At 42.4% G+C, this 18,525-nt stretch overlaps 1 protein-coding gene across 1 annotated transcript in view; it reads left to right on the plus strand.

Moving 5' to 3' along the window:
* Positions 1 to 2,667: 2,667 nt before the first annotated feature.
* Positions 2,668 to 18,525, plus strand: part of Ndufa12 (NADH:ubiquinone oxidoreductase subunit A12) — a 23,398-nt gene continuing 7,540 nt past the window's right edge. Inside the window, exons 1-3 of the mRNA XM_055627884.1 lie at positions 2,668 to 2,814; positions 3,635 to 3,717; positions 7,572 to 7,659. Coding sequence (XP_055483859.1) covers positions 2,726 to 2,814; positions 3,635 to 3,717; positions 7,572 to 7,659 — 260 coding nt within the window. The 5' untranslated portion in view covers positions 2,668 to 2,725. The remainder of the gene's footprint in view (positions 2,815 to 3,634; positions 3,718 to 7,571; positions 7,660 to 18,525) is intronic.

Below are 18,525 nucleotides of genomic sequence, written 5' to 3' on the forward strand. Positions count from 1 at the left end.
AAGTCATGGATTTAAAGCTTTGTAGTCACTCGTATGTCTGGAAGTTGCTAGTGGCTGTTAGCTGAACTTGCAGTAGGACAGAAGCTGGGATATATCTGGAGTCCTCTGCTCATCTCTTCACAGCCTCATGGCTGGGTTCAGAGTGTATGAGTTGACAGCCAAATGGAAGCCAATTTGCTTTCTCTTCCCTGCCAAGAGTCTGTGACTCTTCTAGAAAATAAGTGTTACTGAGGAACATGCAAAGAACACCCAAAACTTGGGAACAAAATACAAATATCTGAAAAATTTCATTTAGGACATAAACAGTGTCTACACTACAGTCCATGATCCTCTCTCTCTCTTTTAATCTCTGTGTGTGGAGGGTGGGTATTAGAACCCTGTGCGCTCTTAGTGGGACAGTTAAATGGTGTAACTACAGCAAAGAGCAATATAATCATTCTTTAAAACTTAAAATTACTGTATGATCCAGAAGTCCCACTTCTGGGCATATGTCCAAATGTTTAGGAAACAGGATCTCAGTATTTGCACACATATGTTCATTGGCACGTTGTTCACAATGGCCAAGAGATGAAAACAACGTAAATTACCATGATAAATGAGTAGATACAGGATATTAAATACGTATATGAAATTGAATTTATTTATTTTTTTATTCAGCCTTAAAAATAAATAATGTCTGTAGGGCTTTGGAGATGGCTTCTTGGGTAAAGTGCTTCCTGCTCAAACATGATCTGAGTTTGGATTTACAGAACCCGTACAAGCCAAGAATAGTGGTGTGCATCTGTGTTTAGGGCAGAAGGTGGGGATGGACACACAGACAAGTGGATCCTGAGGACTCCAAGTCAGCCAATCTAGACAAATTTCAGGTTCAGTCAAACACCTCATCTCCAAAAATAAGGTGGTAGAGCTGGGGAGATGGTTCAACAGTTAAGAACACTGGCTGCTACTGCTGAAGACCTAGTGGCTCATTACAGCCTGTAACTCCAGTCTAGGAATCTGAGCTCCTCTTCTGTTCTCTGAGGACACCGCATACATGTGTTGTATGTATATACACTCAGGTACTCATATAAGTACAAAATTTTAAAACATTTTTAAAATAAGGGTAAGAGTATTGGCTGCTTTTGCTGAAGACTTGGGTTTGATTCCCAGCACTCACGTGGATGCTCACAATAGTCTGTAACTTTATTTTCAAAGGATCTGATACCCTCCTCTGGCATCTGTGGGCACCTGGCATGCACATACATGTAAACAAAACCCCTGTACACATTCAAGAATAATAAGGTGGACGTTGATAGAGGAAGACACCAAAATTGACCTCTGTCTTCGCACCTCCAGGAATTCACAGGCATTGCACTTAATATACACATGGGGTGATGATTGTATTGCTGCTATAATTCGAACATTCTTGATGCTTTGCCAAAAGTGATCCAGCTATAAAATGGCAAATTTTTCTGAGAAGAACGAAGTTATGTCAGTCACTTGCTTGAAAATGGACACAACTGTAGTTAACCAGAATAAATGAAGTAAGCTAGTCTTGGAAAGGGAGCTGTTTCATGTTTTCTTCCATCACTGGGCCTTAGGTTCTGTTGACACAGAAAATCATATATGTACAGGCAACATGAAAGCAGAAGTGAACTCTGTGAGGACCAAAGGGAACTCACAGGAGGATGGAGAAGAGGAAGACAGTGAGATGTAGAGGAGAATATACTTGTCAAGTTATATCTTGCATGAAAATGGCTTTAGATAAAACCTGTATAATGAAGTCTTTAAGAAACCATTAAAGAAGAAGTTGTAGTGGTAAATTGCAACGTTACGTTGCACACATATCTTGATGTTGTATGTTGGAAAATCTGAGCAGGCTGGGGAGATGGCTCAGTCTCTGAGTGCTTTCCTTGCAAGCTTGAGAACCCGAGTTGTAGCTCAGATCCCACGTAGGAAATGTGGCTAGAGTGGCACCTTCGTAGTCTCAGTCCTGGGGAAGTGGAGGCAGGTGGATCGTTGAGGCTTGCAGTCTGGCCAACCTGGTCTACTTGGCAAGTTCCTGTTTTTAATCTTTAGTTTTATCTTTCTCTGAGTGCTCTCTCTCTCTCTCTCTCTCTCTCTCTCTCTCTCTCGTTATTATGTTTAAGAGTTTGCCTGTATTGTTTATTAATATTTTGTAAAGCACTAACTGTGAGTCTATGTAGTGTCTGTGCTTACATTTTGAATATTAACCTAGCAACTAAAATAGCAAACCCTTGAGGTATTTGACTTAATCTTATACTTTTCAATTCCTCATCACTCCTCTACCAACACACCGCCAACGTATGTATTCAAAATCTCACGCACTCTGTATCAAATGTACAATACCGATCGATATGAGGTCCTAGTGCATTCTTTAGCTTCATGTGCTATAAGGAATTTTTTGGAATGGGCTCCATAGTATTTTGGAGGAAGGAACTGAAGTTTCTACAAGAGGAACTCTCATCTGAGGAAGCTTTGCTTGTACTGCCCCACACATACAGGGTCGCTTTCTGGGTAAAGCCTCTGAAAACATAAGAATTTATCTCAGGAATACACCAACCTGCGCCTGCAAGTGAAATCCAGTTCTGCGCGTGCGCAGAGTGACCTCCTCGCCTTCCTCTGGCTTGGGAACCTTCAGCCCGCGGCTCCTTGCGCGTGAGCAGCTGCTTCCGCCCGGTGGGTTTTAGCCGGAGCACCGCGAAGGCGGGCGGTACAGGCAGCCATGGGCGATCTGCTGGTGGTCCTGAAGCGCGGGCTGCAGCAGATCACCGGCCACGGCGGCCTGCGTGGCCTTCTGCGGGTTTTCTTCAGGTAGGAGGCCAGAGCTAGACCCCGGGTCTCTGGGGACGGACCCGCGAAGGGGACTAGGTTAGCTCACCTTGGAGGTCCGCGATTCCCGTCAAGGACAACCGGTGCAGTCCCAGTGTTGAGGTCTTTGGACAGAAGTCTGTGGGCCGGGCTCAGCCCCTGGCGATGGCGCTGTGACCCACCAGCTAGGGCGGCAGGGCCGCACCGGCCCGAGTTGTGGGTTGTAAGGAGGCGTTCCAGACTACTCCTTGGTGACCTTGGAGCGGGAGGTGGGGTTGCGCTCCACTGTCAACGGTAAGAAGTTGAAGGAGGCGGGCCTGCCCCTCCGTGCAAGGCCTGATAGCCCCACGAGCAGCAGCAGCTGCGGGAACCACCTGGAGAACCGTAATGGACTGAAAACTTCAGGGGACGTTCGTAATACAAAGATGAAGTACTTTGACTCCCGAAGATTTTGCTATCTAGTGTCTCTGGGTGCAGGGATAGTAGATATACATGAACCGTGGCTTGAAAGTAGCGTTTTAAATTGTAATTTAAGCACATCGGGTCCGTTGGTTCGTTCCCCCCCTTCGAAACACAAACCTGTCTTCATGCTGCTGGGACAACACAGGAGACTTCAGAGCTCTCAGCCAGAAAGTTGATTCCTGAGCGCTGAGAGACTTATGCTGAAGGCTACAGGTGTACAGCCAGCGCCCAGCCCCTGTATCTCTTTCTTGAAGTCGATGCTGCAGTAAATGGTACTCTCACTACTCTCACTTTATTTTTGTTTGCGTCTTGAACAGTGAATCATTCTGAGATGCTCTCCCCCTCCCCCTTGTATTTACAGGGCAAATGATATAAAGATTGGTAGATTGGTGGGAGAAGACAAACATGGAAACAAATACTATGAGGACAACAAGCAATTTTTTGGTGAGTGCGGGTTTTTCTTTTTCTTTTTTTTTTTTTGGTTTGGGGTTTTGTTTTGTTTTCCAAGACAGGGTTTCCCTGTGTAGCGCCGCCGCACCCGGCTTGAGTGCAGTGTTTTTTATATAAATAATTGGATTGGGGTTGTTTTGAGTCTGTTTTTCACACCGTGCATGAGTTGATACAAAGTACTTGGAAAGGAAAACTCAATAGAAAATTAAAAGATGGACAGAAGATGGCTCAGCCAGTTTGGGCACCTGCTACCAAGCCTAGTGAGCTTATTCTTGAAATATGCTCTTTAGACGACTCTATGCCTCACCTTTCAGGTGAAGAAACCAAGACCTCTTTTAGCTAAAACTATTTCACAGTAGTATGTAAGCCATATTCCCATGGCTGAAAGTGGTCAGAGGATTATATCTTATTCTATAACCATAACATTTTAAGCACCAGCCACAGAACTTTAGACGTGGGTCAGATTTTAAGAAATTATCTGATTTGGGCATTGTGGCTTCTGTGATCTCAGCACTCTGGAGGCAGTGGCAAGAGAACTGCCAAAGGTTTGAGACTAGCCAGGGCAACCAGGGCTACAGAGTGAATTGAAACCTTATCTCAAAAAGAAAGAACGAAAGAGAAAACCAAGCAAGAAAAACAAAAACCTAAAAGAAATCATCTGAAAACTGATTTTTATAGATAAAGCAGCCAAGGCTCAAGTCTCCACGAAATGTTGACAGAGCCTCAGGGAGGTCATCTCTCTACTTATCATTTCCTCCATGGGAATGAAACTTTCTTTTGCTTTCTTCTGTTCTCACACTAAAATATAAGTATCTTCATTTTTGCCGATTATTAAGATGATAGTATTGTAAATGTTAACATTTAGTGTATAGAGTAAAAAGTGACAGCTGAGCTGAGAATATTAAATAGTTCAGTGACAGAGAACTTAACTTGTGTGGCCCAAGGCCCTAGACTTAACTCTTAAGTACAGGGGTAAAAAAAAGAAAGAAAAAAAGTGAAAAGTGCCTTCTGTTGTGATTTTACTCTATTTCTTTTTTCTAAACATTTTTAATCACATGCATTTATTTACTTTTATGTGTGGATGTTTGAGTGCTATCATGCTCATGTGTCAGGACAACTTGAGTATACAATGAAATGGTCAAACTCGTGTCCTCACACGTGGCCACAAGCACCTTTACTTGCTACCATCTCATTGGCCCCATAATTTTGCTTCTGTTTTAATACTTTACCTTATGTATATTTCAAGGACTTTTTAATGGGGGCTAGAGAGATAGCTCTGTGATTAAGTGCACTTGCTGCTCTGGCAGAGGACTCGAGTTTAGTTCACAGTACCTTGTGGGATCTGATAGCTTGCCTGTAACTCCAGTTCTAGGGGAATCTGCTGCCCTCCTCCAGCCTTTAGGGGCACCAGGCACACATGTGGTGTACATACATACATACATACATACATACATACAGGCAAAACACTCATACACATAAAATTAAAAAAAACTGCTATTTAAGTAAATACATAAATGGTCTAAAAACAAATTTCTACAAGTAGAGCCACTAAGTGTGAACATGAACTTTCAACATAAAAATAATGTTTTTAGATTTATTTTATTTTGTGGGTGTGAATATTTGCTTGCATGTATGTCTATATGCTACTTGCATGCCTGATGTCCATGGAGGCATCAGATCCCCTTGAATTGGAGTTACAGGTGACTGTGAGCTGTTTTGTGTGGGTGTTAGAAACTGAACCCAAGTCTTGTGAAGAGCAGCAAGTGCTCTTAACTGCTGAGCCATTTCTCCAGTCCTGACTTTTAACATTCTATATACTTGAGATTGCTAAGGGTCATGTGACATTGCTCTGTCATAGTATAAATCTGTTGCCAAGGCCTAATTTATGAAACTTTTCCCATGGCTCATTCCATCAACCTTGACAGTCCCTGCCTTGTTGGATTATCATTCAGGTTTAGTTGTTCGTTCTTCTCTTTTTTTGTGATGTGTATTTTATGTGCCCCTCAGTCTGATCTTGAATTCACCTGTCCTGCCATGGACCTAATGGAAACTTTAAGCACTTTTGGTGTGTGTGTGTATGTAGTGTGTGTGTATTATGTGTGTATATGTGTGCTGTGTTAGGTGTATGTTTGTGTGTAGTATGTGATGTGTGTATACTACATTGGGTGTATGGTATGTGGTATGTATAGTATGTATGTACTGTGTTGGTATATGTGTGTAATGTCTGCATGTGTATGTGGTATGTGTAGTGTTTGTGTGTGTATGATGTTGGGTGTATGTGTGTAATACGTGGTGTGTGTATATATTATATATATATAATACGTGGTGTGTGTATGTTTGTGTGTAATACGTAGTGTGTGTATATGTGTATGCTGGGGGTTGATCTCGCAACCTTTTCACAGTGCAGACTCCTTGCTTCTTCCCAGCACCCTGACAGAATGAACAGAGAGGGTAGCTACCAATGTGTACACTATGTTGGGTGCATATTGTCGTATGTGAGGTGTGTGTAGTGTGTGTGTGTCTGTATACTATGTTGGGTGTGTATACACTGTGTTGGGTGTGTATGGAGTATGTGGAGTGTGGGTGTATAGGCCAGAGGACAACTTGTGAATCATTCCTCAGGCACCATTCACCTTCACCTTTTTTCCTTTCACTGGCCTAGAACTCACCAAGTAGGCTAGGCTGGCCAGCCAGTTTGCCCTCGGGAGCCACCTGTCGCTGGGTTGGTATAATGTGTACCAACCACCGTGCCTGCATGTAGGTATTTATTTTCACTTAATGTGCGCTCTGGAGATGACGCTCAGGCCCTTGTGTTTACAAGGTGGGCACGTTCCTGACGGCTTTTCTCCCCATCCTGGAAATAGTTTTGGAAACAGTAGCTAGGCCGCCCAACTCATTTCACAGGTATTTGTTAAATAAAACAACACAGCCATACTATTTTGGTGCCATGAACTGTCCTCTTACCTAACCACCATTTATAATACTTGCCTGTTATGTAAAATTCACACATTTCCAAAGGATCACAGTGCTCCTTTTGTAATTTTAATTTATTTAGAAACCTAGAATTAATGTGTGGTGTTGTGAATGCATTCTTGCTCTGATCACTAAAGAACTTCTTTCCTGGGAATACCCTGGGCAGACAGACCACACATGCCCTCTGCTTATTCTGTGTCAGCATGTTGGGGAGAGGCAAGGATTCTCCACTGTAAAAAGGTTGTGAACACAGCCCCCAGCTCAGTCCCCAGCCTGTGATGAAGCCTACTTCATGGTACAGCATGATGCCGTGCCCCCAGCATCACTGCTGTGTCACAACAAAGTGATACTGTCTTCTTGGTATTATGTGCATGTGCTTAAAAAAAAAATCTTCATTTTCATGTGGGGGTTGACCTAGAGCCACCATGTATTCAAATGTTAATTGCTTGCCCCTCCCCCCCAAATTCTTTCTGTAACCCAAATGGCATTTGTGTAACCTTGTCCACAAAATTATCCCGACTGGCCAATAAAGTGCTGACACTGGGCTGAGTGGGAGAAAAGGGCAGAGTGAAGGTTCATGGGCTGGGAAGAGAGAAGGATCAGGAGTTAGGAGAGAGGTGCAGGAGAGGAGGAGAACGGACAAATTCCAGAGAAGATAATGCAAGTAGGAGACTTTGGGTGGGAGGAAGAAAAATGGATAGTGGGTAGTAGATCAATTATTATGCTCAGCTCTGTGCTTAGCTTTGAGTAAGTCAAAGTCTCAATGTGTGGCTATTCAGGAAAATTGCTGGTTGAGGAATAACTAAGGCTTTAGTGAAAATATGAGTGAATATTAGTTATTAATATTCATCAACATTTTCACTCACTTCTTCCAGGCCGTCACCGATGGGTCATGTATACCACTGAAATGAATGGCAAAAACACATTCTGGGATTTGGAAGGAAGTATGGTGCCTCCTGAATGGTAAGCTAAGTCCACATGGTCTTTATTTGAGGAGCAGTATTTATTTCACAGTAGACGTATATATTGCCTAATTACTTATAAGACATTTATTAGTGATCAGAGCCCGCCTCGGGCACAGTGATGGTACAAGTTACTCCACAGTTGAGTGGCTTAAAGTAGCAGCCACCTGTCTGTGAGAAGCTGAGAACACTGGCACCGTTTCAGGAAGTTACTGGGTCACAGTGTAAGTGCTGAAGCAGCAGGAGCTGGGAGATGGGATGTAGCTGGATTTTGCGACTTTGTGGTTTTTCTTTTCTCACCCTTTATCCTCCCGGTTTTACCCCCTAACACTAGATAAGTGAGAAAGAAGAGTAGAAGGGAGCAAGAAAGAGAGATCCCTGAATCTGACTAACCCCTCTGAATGACGCCTGCAGGACAGGGGGGACAATTAGCATTTATGTACCCTCTGAAAAGTTGCTGGATTTCCAGATGTTGCACAATTACAGAAACTATCTGCAGCTGGCAAATCATGTTTCAGTAGAGCATGAGGCAAATCATGGTCAACTGCTGCAGGCAGTCTGAAGCAGCCCCGTATCCCCACACCTAGGATGAGAATGAATATTTTTCTAATATTTCTTTGTGTGTGTGTCTGTTTTTTTGTTTTTGTTTTTGTTTTTTTTTTTTAAGAAACCAAAACTCTGAAATTGTCTCTACAGTAATATAGTCAGGCTTGGTGTTGTGATGTGCAGGTCTAAAGCTACGATCTCTAGGTAAAGAAGTTTGCTGTAGTGAAGGACTCTGAGCCCACAGCCTCAAGGTCAGGCATAGGGCTTACTAGGTGAGGGACCACCTTGCTTTTGTTTGACTGATTGTTCTGTCCTTGGAGTTAATTCTGGATGGTCACGGGAGACATGTATGCTGTTGTGTTGAGGTTGACATCTCTCTCCTTGAGATATTAACATTTATGCTTGGGGTCAGCATCTTGAGAGCAGGGAAATAGGGGGTGCCGGTTTAAATTATGGAAAATGAAGCCCATTTAAAACTGGAGTTAAAATTCTAGAAAGATAAAGTCCTGATCAGCCAAGCTAGTCCTTTTATATGATCACGTGTTAAGGTCACATTCACCAGAAGCCAGAACTGGAGGAGATAGAGCTCTAGCCAGTGCCTGAGGGCCACTGAGGACAGAGGCTGAGTGTCTTTGTAGAGAGAGGTCTCCTAGGGGTAGAGTACTTTGTGTGGGGTGAAGCAGTGTTGGACAGGCTCAGCTGTGCTTGTTTCTTAGTCCTCACTTTGCTAAATGCAGTCTGTTGTGGAATTCTCAGTCCCTTTCACGTGTAAATCTGAAGGTGGGACCTGAATGGAATGATTTCTGCCTGTAATCTCAGCACTCCAGAGGCTGAGGCTGGATGGCCATGAGTTCAAGACCAACCTGGGGTACAGAGTGAAATTCTGCCTAATAAAACAAAAGTGAAGGTGAGTTAATCTTGAATTAGAAAGCCAGATGCCATTATGCACACACCATATGAATAGCGGGTGCAACTTAATCATCTTTCTGTGATCAACTGTTTATTGAGTATCCAGTACTTTAACTATTGCAGATACTACAGATAGAACATTGAATAAAACAAATACATGTTCTTAATGACAGAAAAACATGTGTTGGGTATATTTGAAGTAACAATGAAAGCAAAACAGATAAAAGAGGCTGGGATTTATAAGGAGATAGAGAACAGTGAGGGAATCCAGGATATATATATATATTTTTTTAAGATTTATTTATTTCATGTATATGAGTGCTATATCTGCCTGCGCACCCGCATGCCAGAAGAGGGCATCAGATCTCAGTATAGGTGGATGTGAACCACCATGTGGTTGCTGGAATTGAACTCGGGACCTCTGGAAGCGCAGGCATTGCTCTTAACCTCGGAGCCACCTCTCCAGCCCTATATATGTTTGGGGATTTTTTTTTTTTTTTGGTTTTTTTTTTTTGTTGTTGTTGTTGTTGTTGTTTTTGTTTTTTTGAGGCAGAATGTTACTGTATAGCCTAGGTCAGCCTGAAACTCGTGTATCCTGGGATAGAATTATAGGCATAACCCACCATGCCTGCTTAGGAGGTTATTTTAATTCAGGGGGTAAGGACATCTTTGAGGAAGTGACATTTTAGGAGCCTTAGGAGGGGGTGGGAGTTCTAGGCAGAGCTCTGCTGTAGACGCTTAGCTGTAGAAGCTCTCGTGTTCCTCACATACTGCTTGGTGTCTTACAATCACAGTAGCAGTCCAGTTTGGCGGGAGGATGGAGTGAGGGGAAGGTGAGAAGAAATGGGATGGGAGGAGTAACTGTGTCCCAGAACACTGTAAGCAATTCACTTTTTATCTAAAATACTTTGGAAGTCACTGGAAGGTAAGGTAGGCTGTGATCCAATTTACAAATTCCTTTAAACAGTTCTTTGGAAACAATCTTAGATTTTCAGAGCTATTACCAGAGTTTGATCATTTCAAAGTTGAGTGTCCAAACGCTGCCCCGTCACTCCTCAGCACCATAGTATATAATTACTACAAGTAGGAGATCTCCTGTTTCACCACAATTTAAACATCAACTTAGAGACGTTATCAGTGATAGACCACAGGGTTTTGGCTGAACTTGAGAACTAAATCGATGAAAGACAAATCAATAGGATAATATATATATATATATATATATATATATATATATATATATATATATAAATTGATTTAAGTTTTATATGACACAAAGTCATTCATAAGAAACAATTACTCAAAAACAGTTACTATTGAAAATGTTAGCTCTCTGTCATTATGGCAGAATGCCTGCAATAATTACATAGAGAAAACAGTAGATGCCAGAGCCACACTTGCCCCAGAGAGCTTTTGGTTTTGTTACCAGGCGGGACTAGAGCTCAGTAACAGAACACTTGCCTAGGATAGGCCAGGCCCCGTCTTCAGTCCACAGGAACACTAAATGAATGGATAAGTAGAGTCTGTTAAAACAGCAAAGGGGACACGCATGGGAGTTGTGTTGGAAGGTGACAGTTTCCGCCCAAGTACAATTAAACTCCATGTTGGGCAGGGTGTCAAAGAAATAAGACCATACTTTTCTTATTGCGCTCTACCAAGTGGCCTCCAATTTGGATTTACCACACTGTGAATTATAACTTCTGTCAGATATTCAAGATATCTGCTAGGTTTCTCCTAAAAAAAGAAATTACTCATTTTCCCCTTTGTAATTAATTAGCATTTTGTGATGCAATGTGTTGAAGTTTCATATTCCATTCATATTTTTAATCTATTTATGTTAGTATCAGTTCCTGTTTGAATCAGTTTATAATCAGTTTCTATAATTAGTTCTTTTATTGCTTAAATTGGGCTTGATTTCGTTACTGGGAATGCCTATGCGATGCTTTTGAAATGACCTGTCCTTTCTTAGAGTGTTGCCTTGCTTTCTGACACCAGGTGCTCCCATTTCACCTCATGGTTTCTGCCTCAGCTTTGCAATGATTTCACAGTAAAATCACAGTGGTTTCTGTGCAGGGTGATGGATTGGGACATGCCAGTAATCCTGATACCCTGTCAGGGTCATGAAATTCAGTCCAGTATGAAGGAAACTAAAGAGCCATGAGAGCTGGTCTTTTTGCTGTAATAGTTTTGCTAGATGATAAAACTTGAATGGGACCTGAAGACCACAGGATAGTGGTTGAAAAGCCATTGAAAGTCATTCTAAAAGGTTGGTGGTGAGTGTAATGTGAAGGGCGTATTCCTGAGACTGGCTGAAAACTAGGCTGTTTGAGCCAGTGAGCTAAGATGTGAACTCAAGGGAAAAATCTTGAAGGAAATTGGAATTGGTCCTTAGCTGTGAATTTGAGGAAAGCAGAACTGACTTACTGCTGACCCAGAGAAAGTTTTAGTGGTCTCAGAATCTCAATATTATATCATACCAGCCATGGCAGTCCTTTAAGACAAAGCCTAATCCAGAACAAGTCCATAGCTCTTGTAAAGGCTGAGAGAGATGAAGAAGCCACAGGAAGACTCCTTGAAGCCGGCAGCGGTTAGTTCATGAAGTCTAAGGAAAGAAGGCATTTCCATGATGTAACAGTCACATGTGAAGCAGCAGGGACCAGGGTAGGTGTTGCAGCAAATTATCCAGAAGATGCAGCTGAGTTAATTGATGGAGGTGGCTGTGCTAAATGACAGTTTCAGTGTAGATGAAACAGCCTTATATTGGGAAAAGACTCTTCTACATAGGAGTTTCATAGCTCGAGTTGAGTTGAGACTCTAGTGCCTGGCCTTAGGGTTCAAAGGGTGACTCTCCTTTTTAAGGCTAATGTAGCTGATGGCTTCAGGTTAAAGTCAGCACTGTTTGCTGCTCCAAAAAGCCTGTGCTCTGAGGAATTGTGCTCAGATCTGTGATCTGTGAATGGAATGGCAAAGCCTAGACAGCAGCATTTCTGTTTACAACCTGATTTACAGATGACACTGTGGAGACATACTGCTCAGAAATAAAGATTCCTCTCCAGTACTCACACCCTTGAGTGCTCTGAGGAAGATGGACAAGGAGATTAATGCCTACAAGACTGATAAAACACATCCCTTCTGTAAACCCCGGGTCAAGGAGTAATTCTGACTTTCAATACATAATTTACAAAATACATTCAGTACTTACAGCTACTACAGACAAGATTCCTCTGATAGATGCAAACAGTTAATTGAAAACATAGAAAGGAGTTACCATCCTGGATACCATTAAAAACATTAATAACTTGTAGGAGGATGTAAAAATATCAGCATAGAAAGAGAGTTGGGAAGAAGTTGACTCCAGACCCTGTGAATAGCTTTGAGGGGTTCAGGACACCAGTGGAAGCAATAACTAAAGATGTGGTAGAATAAGCAAGAAAGCTAGAATTAGAAGTAGAGCCTGAGATGCTGCTGTGACTCCACACTAAAACGTTACTGGATACGGAGATGCTTATGGATTGAGAAAGAAAGAAATCTTTTGAGATAGTATTTCCTGGTGATGATGCTGTGAACATTGCTGAGCTAATAGCAAAAGATGTAGGGTATTGCATTAACTTGGGATAAAACAGTAGCATGGATTGATAGGGATGACTCTCTGTGACTAAAATGCTATCGAGCAGCAACAATTTGTTACAAGCAAATTCCTTATGGAAGACTCAATGATGTGGCAAACTTTGGTGTTATTCTTAAGTGTCCTTTTAAGAAAATGCCAGGAGCTAGAGAGATAGCTCAGTGGAAAGTGTGCTTTTTGGGCAACCATGAGGATATTAGTTTGGATCCCCAGCACATACATAAAAAGCCCAGTGTGGCAGTCTACAGCCATCATCCCAGCACTGGGAGATGGAGTCAAGAAGGTCCCAGAGACTTGCTGGCCGGCCAGCCTATCCAGTCAGCAAGCTTCAGGTTCAGTGAGACCTTGTCTCAAAATTAAGGTCGTAAGATAAAGGCCTGTATCAGCTCCTGGTCTCCACACATACTGCCCCACAGGCACATGCACTGACATACATGTTCATACATGCATGCACACAGACACACAAAGAAAAGGAAGAGAAATTACCAGGGTACAGTGTAGCCCAGTGGTAGAGTGACTACAGAAGAGACAGAAATGATGTCTAGCAACTTTTAGCAATAAAGTTTTATAAATGAGGGTATATATAGTTCAGGGACATACTGCTGCATACATACTAGATGCCAGCATTGTGTAAGCGTAATTTTCTTATGTATAGTCCACCAAAAGGCTTCTTGTGACTCACTGGTACTTCTCTGAATGTGCTGCCAAGCCCACAATATGGCACAGCATTCCTGTAGTGGCTTTATATCCCCATCTCGCCTCCTGCCTGAACCACACATTCCACTCTCATCTCCCTCAGTCTACACTGCTATTTTTCCCTTGCTGTATGCAGTATTTCTTTCTTTGTAACTGAATTAGTGCTTCCATGCTAATCCCCCCAGTAGATTGCCACCTCCCATTGCAAACTTCCTCCTTTGTTTCTAACACCCACATATGGTTGCTGTATTCCTAAGGTACCCCTGTTAGCATGAATTTTCTGACTCACCTTGCTGAACTAGGTGCCAGCTTAGGCCCGCCCTTTATTAACTAATTTTTAAAAGTTAGCTTACAGAATAATGATAGTGATATTTTCATACATATCTATAATAACTGTTTGGTCTATTTCCTCCTACCACAACTTGGCCCCACCTCATGGCTTTTGTATTCTGGTTGCTATGCAGATTCAAGGGAGAGGCTCAAGCATTAGGCTAATTTTCCAGGAAGCTGTTGTGCACTGTTAGTTGTTAGGAGGTGCTGGATTAGCATGCTAGTGATACAGCTGCAGTTTAGGGTACCATTAATTATCAGTCATGGGCCACTAGCTATCAAGCAGCCTGACAGCAAACAGTGGCTCTCACTCTCTTGTTAGTGATTGGGTGTTTGCTCTGAGTGCCTGTGCTCCAGGCCTTCACAGAGTTACAGCAGAGGTGCATCTGCAGCTGTAGTCTTGTCTTCACTTGGGAAGGCTACACTGCCACACTCACAGGGCTCCTTTTCCACAGAGATGCCAACAATTGGAGAGAAAGCAAGAGTCCTCTCCAGGTGGAAGCCAGGCTTGTTAGGATGAGCCAATGAGTCCTACCCCTACTCTAAAAATGGGCATTGCATGAAGGTGTAGATCCAGAAAAGGTAGTCATTGGAGGCCTTCTCGAGAGGCCTGGAGCAGTGAGCCGAACAAACCTTTTCTCCTCTAAGGTGATTTCGTTGTGTTTTATCACAGCGACAGGAAACAAAGCTAAGACATATGTATACTTTAAAGGAAAAGAAAATGTTCATTAAGGAGCTGGGCTTTAATGAGCCCTGTGTGTAACGGATACCTGCAGTTCCAGTGCTTCGCAGGCTGAGAGGAGCATAGAGAGTTAAGGCCAGCCTGTACTACAAAGCCTGTGCACATCATTTGCTCATTTTAAAGTTCAAATTACTTGCTTTTTTTGTTGTGTCCTTTAGTTCAAGGTCTTTGATCTGGGTTGCTGAGTTGCCAAGGTAGGGAAGGCAACAAGGTGGGGAAGTAGGCTTGGTGGTCAGGAGTTCTCTTTTGTAGGCACCGTTGGGGCTGGAGAGTAGCAGTTGAAAACGTTCATTGGAAGTAGGATAGATTGATGCTATAGACAGGAATTGCCTGTGATTTAGCTAGTGTATGATGTAATTTAAAAGAAGACAGCCTTTGGTGACATGCCTTGCTCACGTTCTGGACACAGAGTAAGAACAAACCATCTCTACTGCTAGGAATTGAGCTCTGATTGGGTGTGTTTGGGCTTGCCTCAGTGCTAGCTTAGAACTGGCATGCTCCTTGTGGGAATGGAAATTCTGTGCCTTTGTGTGTAGAAATGTTGCCTGTTGGGGAGCATGAAGCTTTTAATCACAGGCCAGCTTCTGCACCTGCTGAAAGCAACTCTCATCTCCCTTGAGTGCATGCTATGTCATCTAGGGAGTAAAAGAACACAGCTCCTGGATGGCTGGGTGAGCTGTCTCCTGCTTGAGTGGCTGCAGAGCTCTCAGTGAGAGGAGCATCTGATGCCGCCCAGCTGCCAGGCCGTGGCTTCTGTCCTCGAGCTGAGTCATCAGGTGCCAGTGAGGCCTTTGATAGTCTTGAGCGGTACAGCAGCTGCACAGTCTCACCTGGGGACAGAGTCTCTTCCGAGGCATTGGTGGGCTTTGTTAGAATCGGAGATTTTTAGTCGTCTTGTCAGTTTCGCTTTATGGATCTTGTCTTTGCTTTTCATCTTTCAGTCCACCAGTAGCCAGCACAGCCACTGGGTCCACCCGTGGATAAGCAGAAGGTGGGGGGGGGGTGCATGTGTGCATTGTGTGTAGCTATCTTGGAAGAACACTGGGCTGCATGTTATGTCTCTAGCTTCGCACAGCACTGTGCTCACAGACTTATTCGACTACTCTTTAATTGAGGGCCTCACTACATGTCAGGTACTGGCGATGCAGTCACCTGAGAAGGAGGAGTTTTCTAGTCACTCAATGAATACGATCTGGCAGAATAATAGTGTTCTAAAATTTAGTGTTTTCATTTTCCTGTCAACTTTTTTCCTCATATGGATCAGCAGTAAGATTTTAATTTCTTCAGAAATTTATATTAGTTTAATTGCTTTTATAGAATAATCTCAACGTATTTACTTAAATAAATAATACATAGTCTACCACTTAATTTTTCCTCAGTTTTATCTTTAACTTAGCTATCATTCTCTATGTAGATAGTAACCAAAATTTATTTTCACTGGGTATGGTAGTTAGCCTGTGCATGGAACTACAGCCATAAAAACAAGGTAAATAATGGGTAGCTACATAAAACTTGACACAGTCAAAATGTTACTGAGTGTGGAGAAGTAGAACATTGGATTATTTCATGCATATAGAATAAAATTATTGTTTTCACTTATATCGATAGAAATAGATTTACTGTTGTAATTTGCTGTGTTGGAACTCTGAGTTGATTAAAATGGCTTGCTTCGATATTTCTCTGCAGCATGTATGCTGTGTCCCCACTTGGTGGCACCTTCTGTTCATTTTTAGCTAATGTGCCTTTTTCCTCACTGTAGAGCACTTATGTCTCTTTGTATAGTGAGATATTTCCCCCCGCCCCATCCTGTTGGCCTCTGTTCTAGATTTTATTTTATTTCATTTTTTTTTTAAAGAACAAGATCATAGATGGGATTTTGTGGGGTACGTGGGGTAGACAGAGAAGAGTCAAGAGTGACTGTTGGGTTGGGCTTGACTGGTCAGTACCAAAATAGTGAGTGAGGCTGTTCACAGAAATAAAAAGATGGAGTGGGTTGTGTTGGTCCATGCCTCTACTCTCAGTAGTAGGGAGGTGGGGGAAGAAGAATCAGAAGTTGAAGCCAGCCTGGGCTACATGATACTTTGTACCTCAGAGACAGGGAAAGAGGGGCTCTAGAGGAAATAAAGGTGGACAGACAGGCAGGAGAGTGGGCAGGCCAGCAGGCTGAAGGAAAGAATTAGGTAGGGGTGGGTGGGTGGGCAGTGTAGAGCACTGAGTTCAGTCTGGAGCTCTGCAAAGACACAAAACAAAGCAAAGCCTAGTTATAAGGAGGTGTACCTGCTAGAGAAACCTTGGGAATTCAGAGGGACAGGGGTGCAACCAGAAATCACCTCTGCATTCCTTGGCTTTTGAATAGCCACCCTCAACAGTTCACTCCGCTGGTCCACAGATACAAGGTCAGCTTTTGTAGAAAAGGGAATGTGTTCTTTTTGAGAGATGAGCTCTTGCCATGAGAATCACAGTGGGAAGAAGAGATGATAGCTCACTGGTCACATCCTCTTACAAGAAAGTTTGTGATTATAAATGATAAACATTTGTATTTCTTACATATACACAAGATGTGTGGTTTCCTTCCCCTATTCACAGACATTTCCTGCATCTCAGCTAACATACTGCCTGTCAGTAGAGTGTTCCAGTAATGGGGTCTTTTGTATAATGACAATTTGTATTTAAAATTAACATCCCATTTATTGCAGCTGTAAGTCTTAAACTGTAGTTTTTCTTAAGCCTTGAGGCTTAGCTCACAAACAGAATAACAAGATTAGTAAATTGAATACTTACTGCGTAAATATAAAGAATAATCATTTTCTCTTGTTCCTTGATGAATGTTTGATAAACTCTAATGGAAAGGATTAAATTCTCCTAAACAGTTATATCTATTTACAGATTTAGTTCATTACATTATTTTAAGCATTTTAGTTAGGTTACATTTAATATATTTGATTTTTACCAATTCTTCAAATGCACAGTGAAAAGGCTGTCGAGTTAGTGTTCTGAGCACAGAAGCAATTCTTTTTACTCAAGCCAGAAACTTAAGGGTCATTTCAACTCATCTTTCTCTAACATCTGTCAGCTACTTTTTCCTGCCTTGCTTCCTTTTAAATTATTGTTACTGTGGCATCATTAGCCTTAACTGTACAGTTCTTTCCATACTTGCATCTTAATATCGTATCCACCCACCTTTTTGTACCTCTTCCCATGCTCTATCTTTAAAATTCCATTTGTTAATATTTATGTATAGTGGGTGATGTGAGGGAGGGAAGTGGATGCATGTTACAGAGTGTATATTAGTCTCAGAGAACAAATCTGTGAAGCCGGTTCTCTCCTTCCATCTTGTGTGCATTCTAGAATCTCATTCAGGTCTCTAGGCCTTCTGGAAAACACCTTTACCAGCTGAGCCATCTCTCCATCCCCATTGCTTCTCTCTGAATGTATCAAGCATCTGTTTGCTATGCAGAGACTGTTCCTCTAGCCCAAGCCACAGTCATCTCTTGCTTGGCTTCTGTAACAACGGCCCAGAAGCCTATGATCTGATTACATTCTTGCAGCCCACTGTTGTTGTCTGCTTTGGGAGGAATTAGTGATTTTTTTTTTGTTTTGTTTTGTTTTGTTTTTTGTTTCCTGTGCTGAGGATTGAATTTAGGGCCTGTATATTCTAGGCTAGGACTGTACCTTGAAGCTACACCCCAAACCCATAATAAAGTCTGATTTGCAGAATCACATGGGAACTCATGCATGTGAGACAGGTACTCTCATCACTGGACTCTCCCCTAGCTCCCTCTTCTTTTTCTGCTACCTCATGCAGGGCCTACTGTGTTCTCATCACAGTGAGAACACAGTTCCCATATCCTCCACACAGCTTGCGGGATCTCAGTGCTTTCCAGTTCTGAGCACTGTCCTACATTTGTGTTTGGCCTCATTGACTCTGGCTTGCTCACTCGTTCTTTCGCTTGCTCTTTTTTCTTTCTTTTCTTTCTTTCTTTCTTTCTTTCTTTCTTTCTTTCTTTCTTTCTTTCTTT

This window comes from Psammomys obesus, unplaced genomic scaffold (genome assembly GCF_907164565.1).
Source record: "Psammomys obesus unplaced genomic scaffold, mPsaObe1.curated_primary_1811, whole genome shotgun sequence".
NCBI classification, from domain to species: domain Eukaryota; kingdom Metazoa; phylum Chordata; class Mammalia; order Rodentia; family Muridae; genus Psammomys; species Psammomys obesus.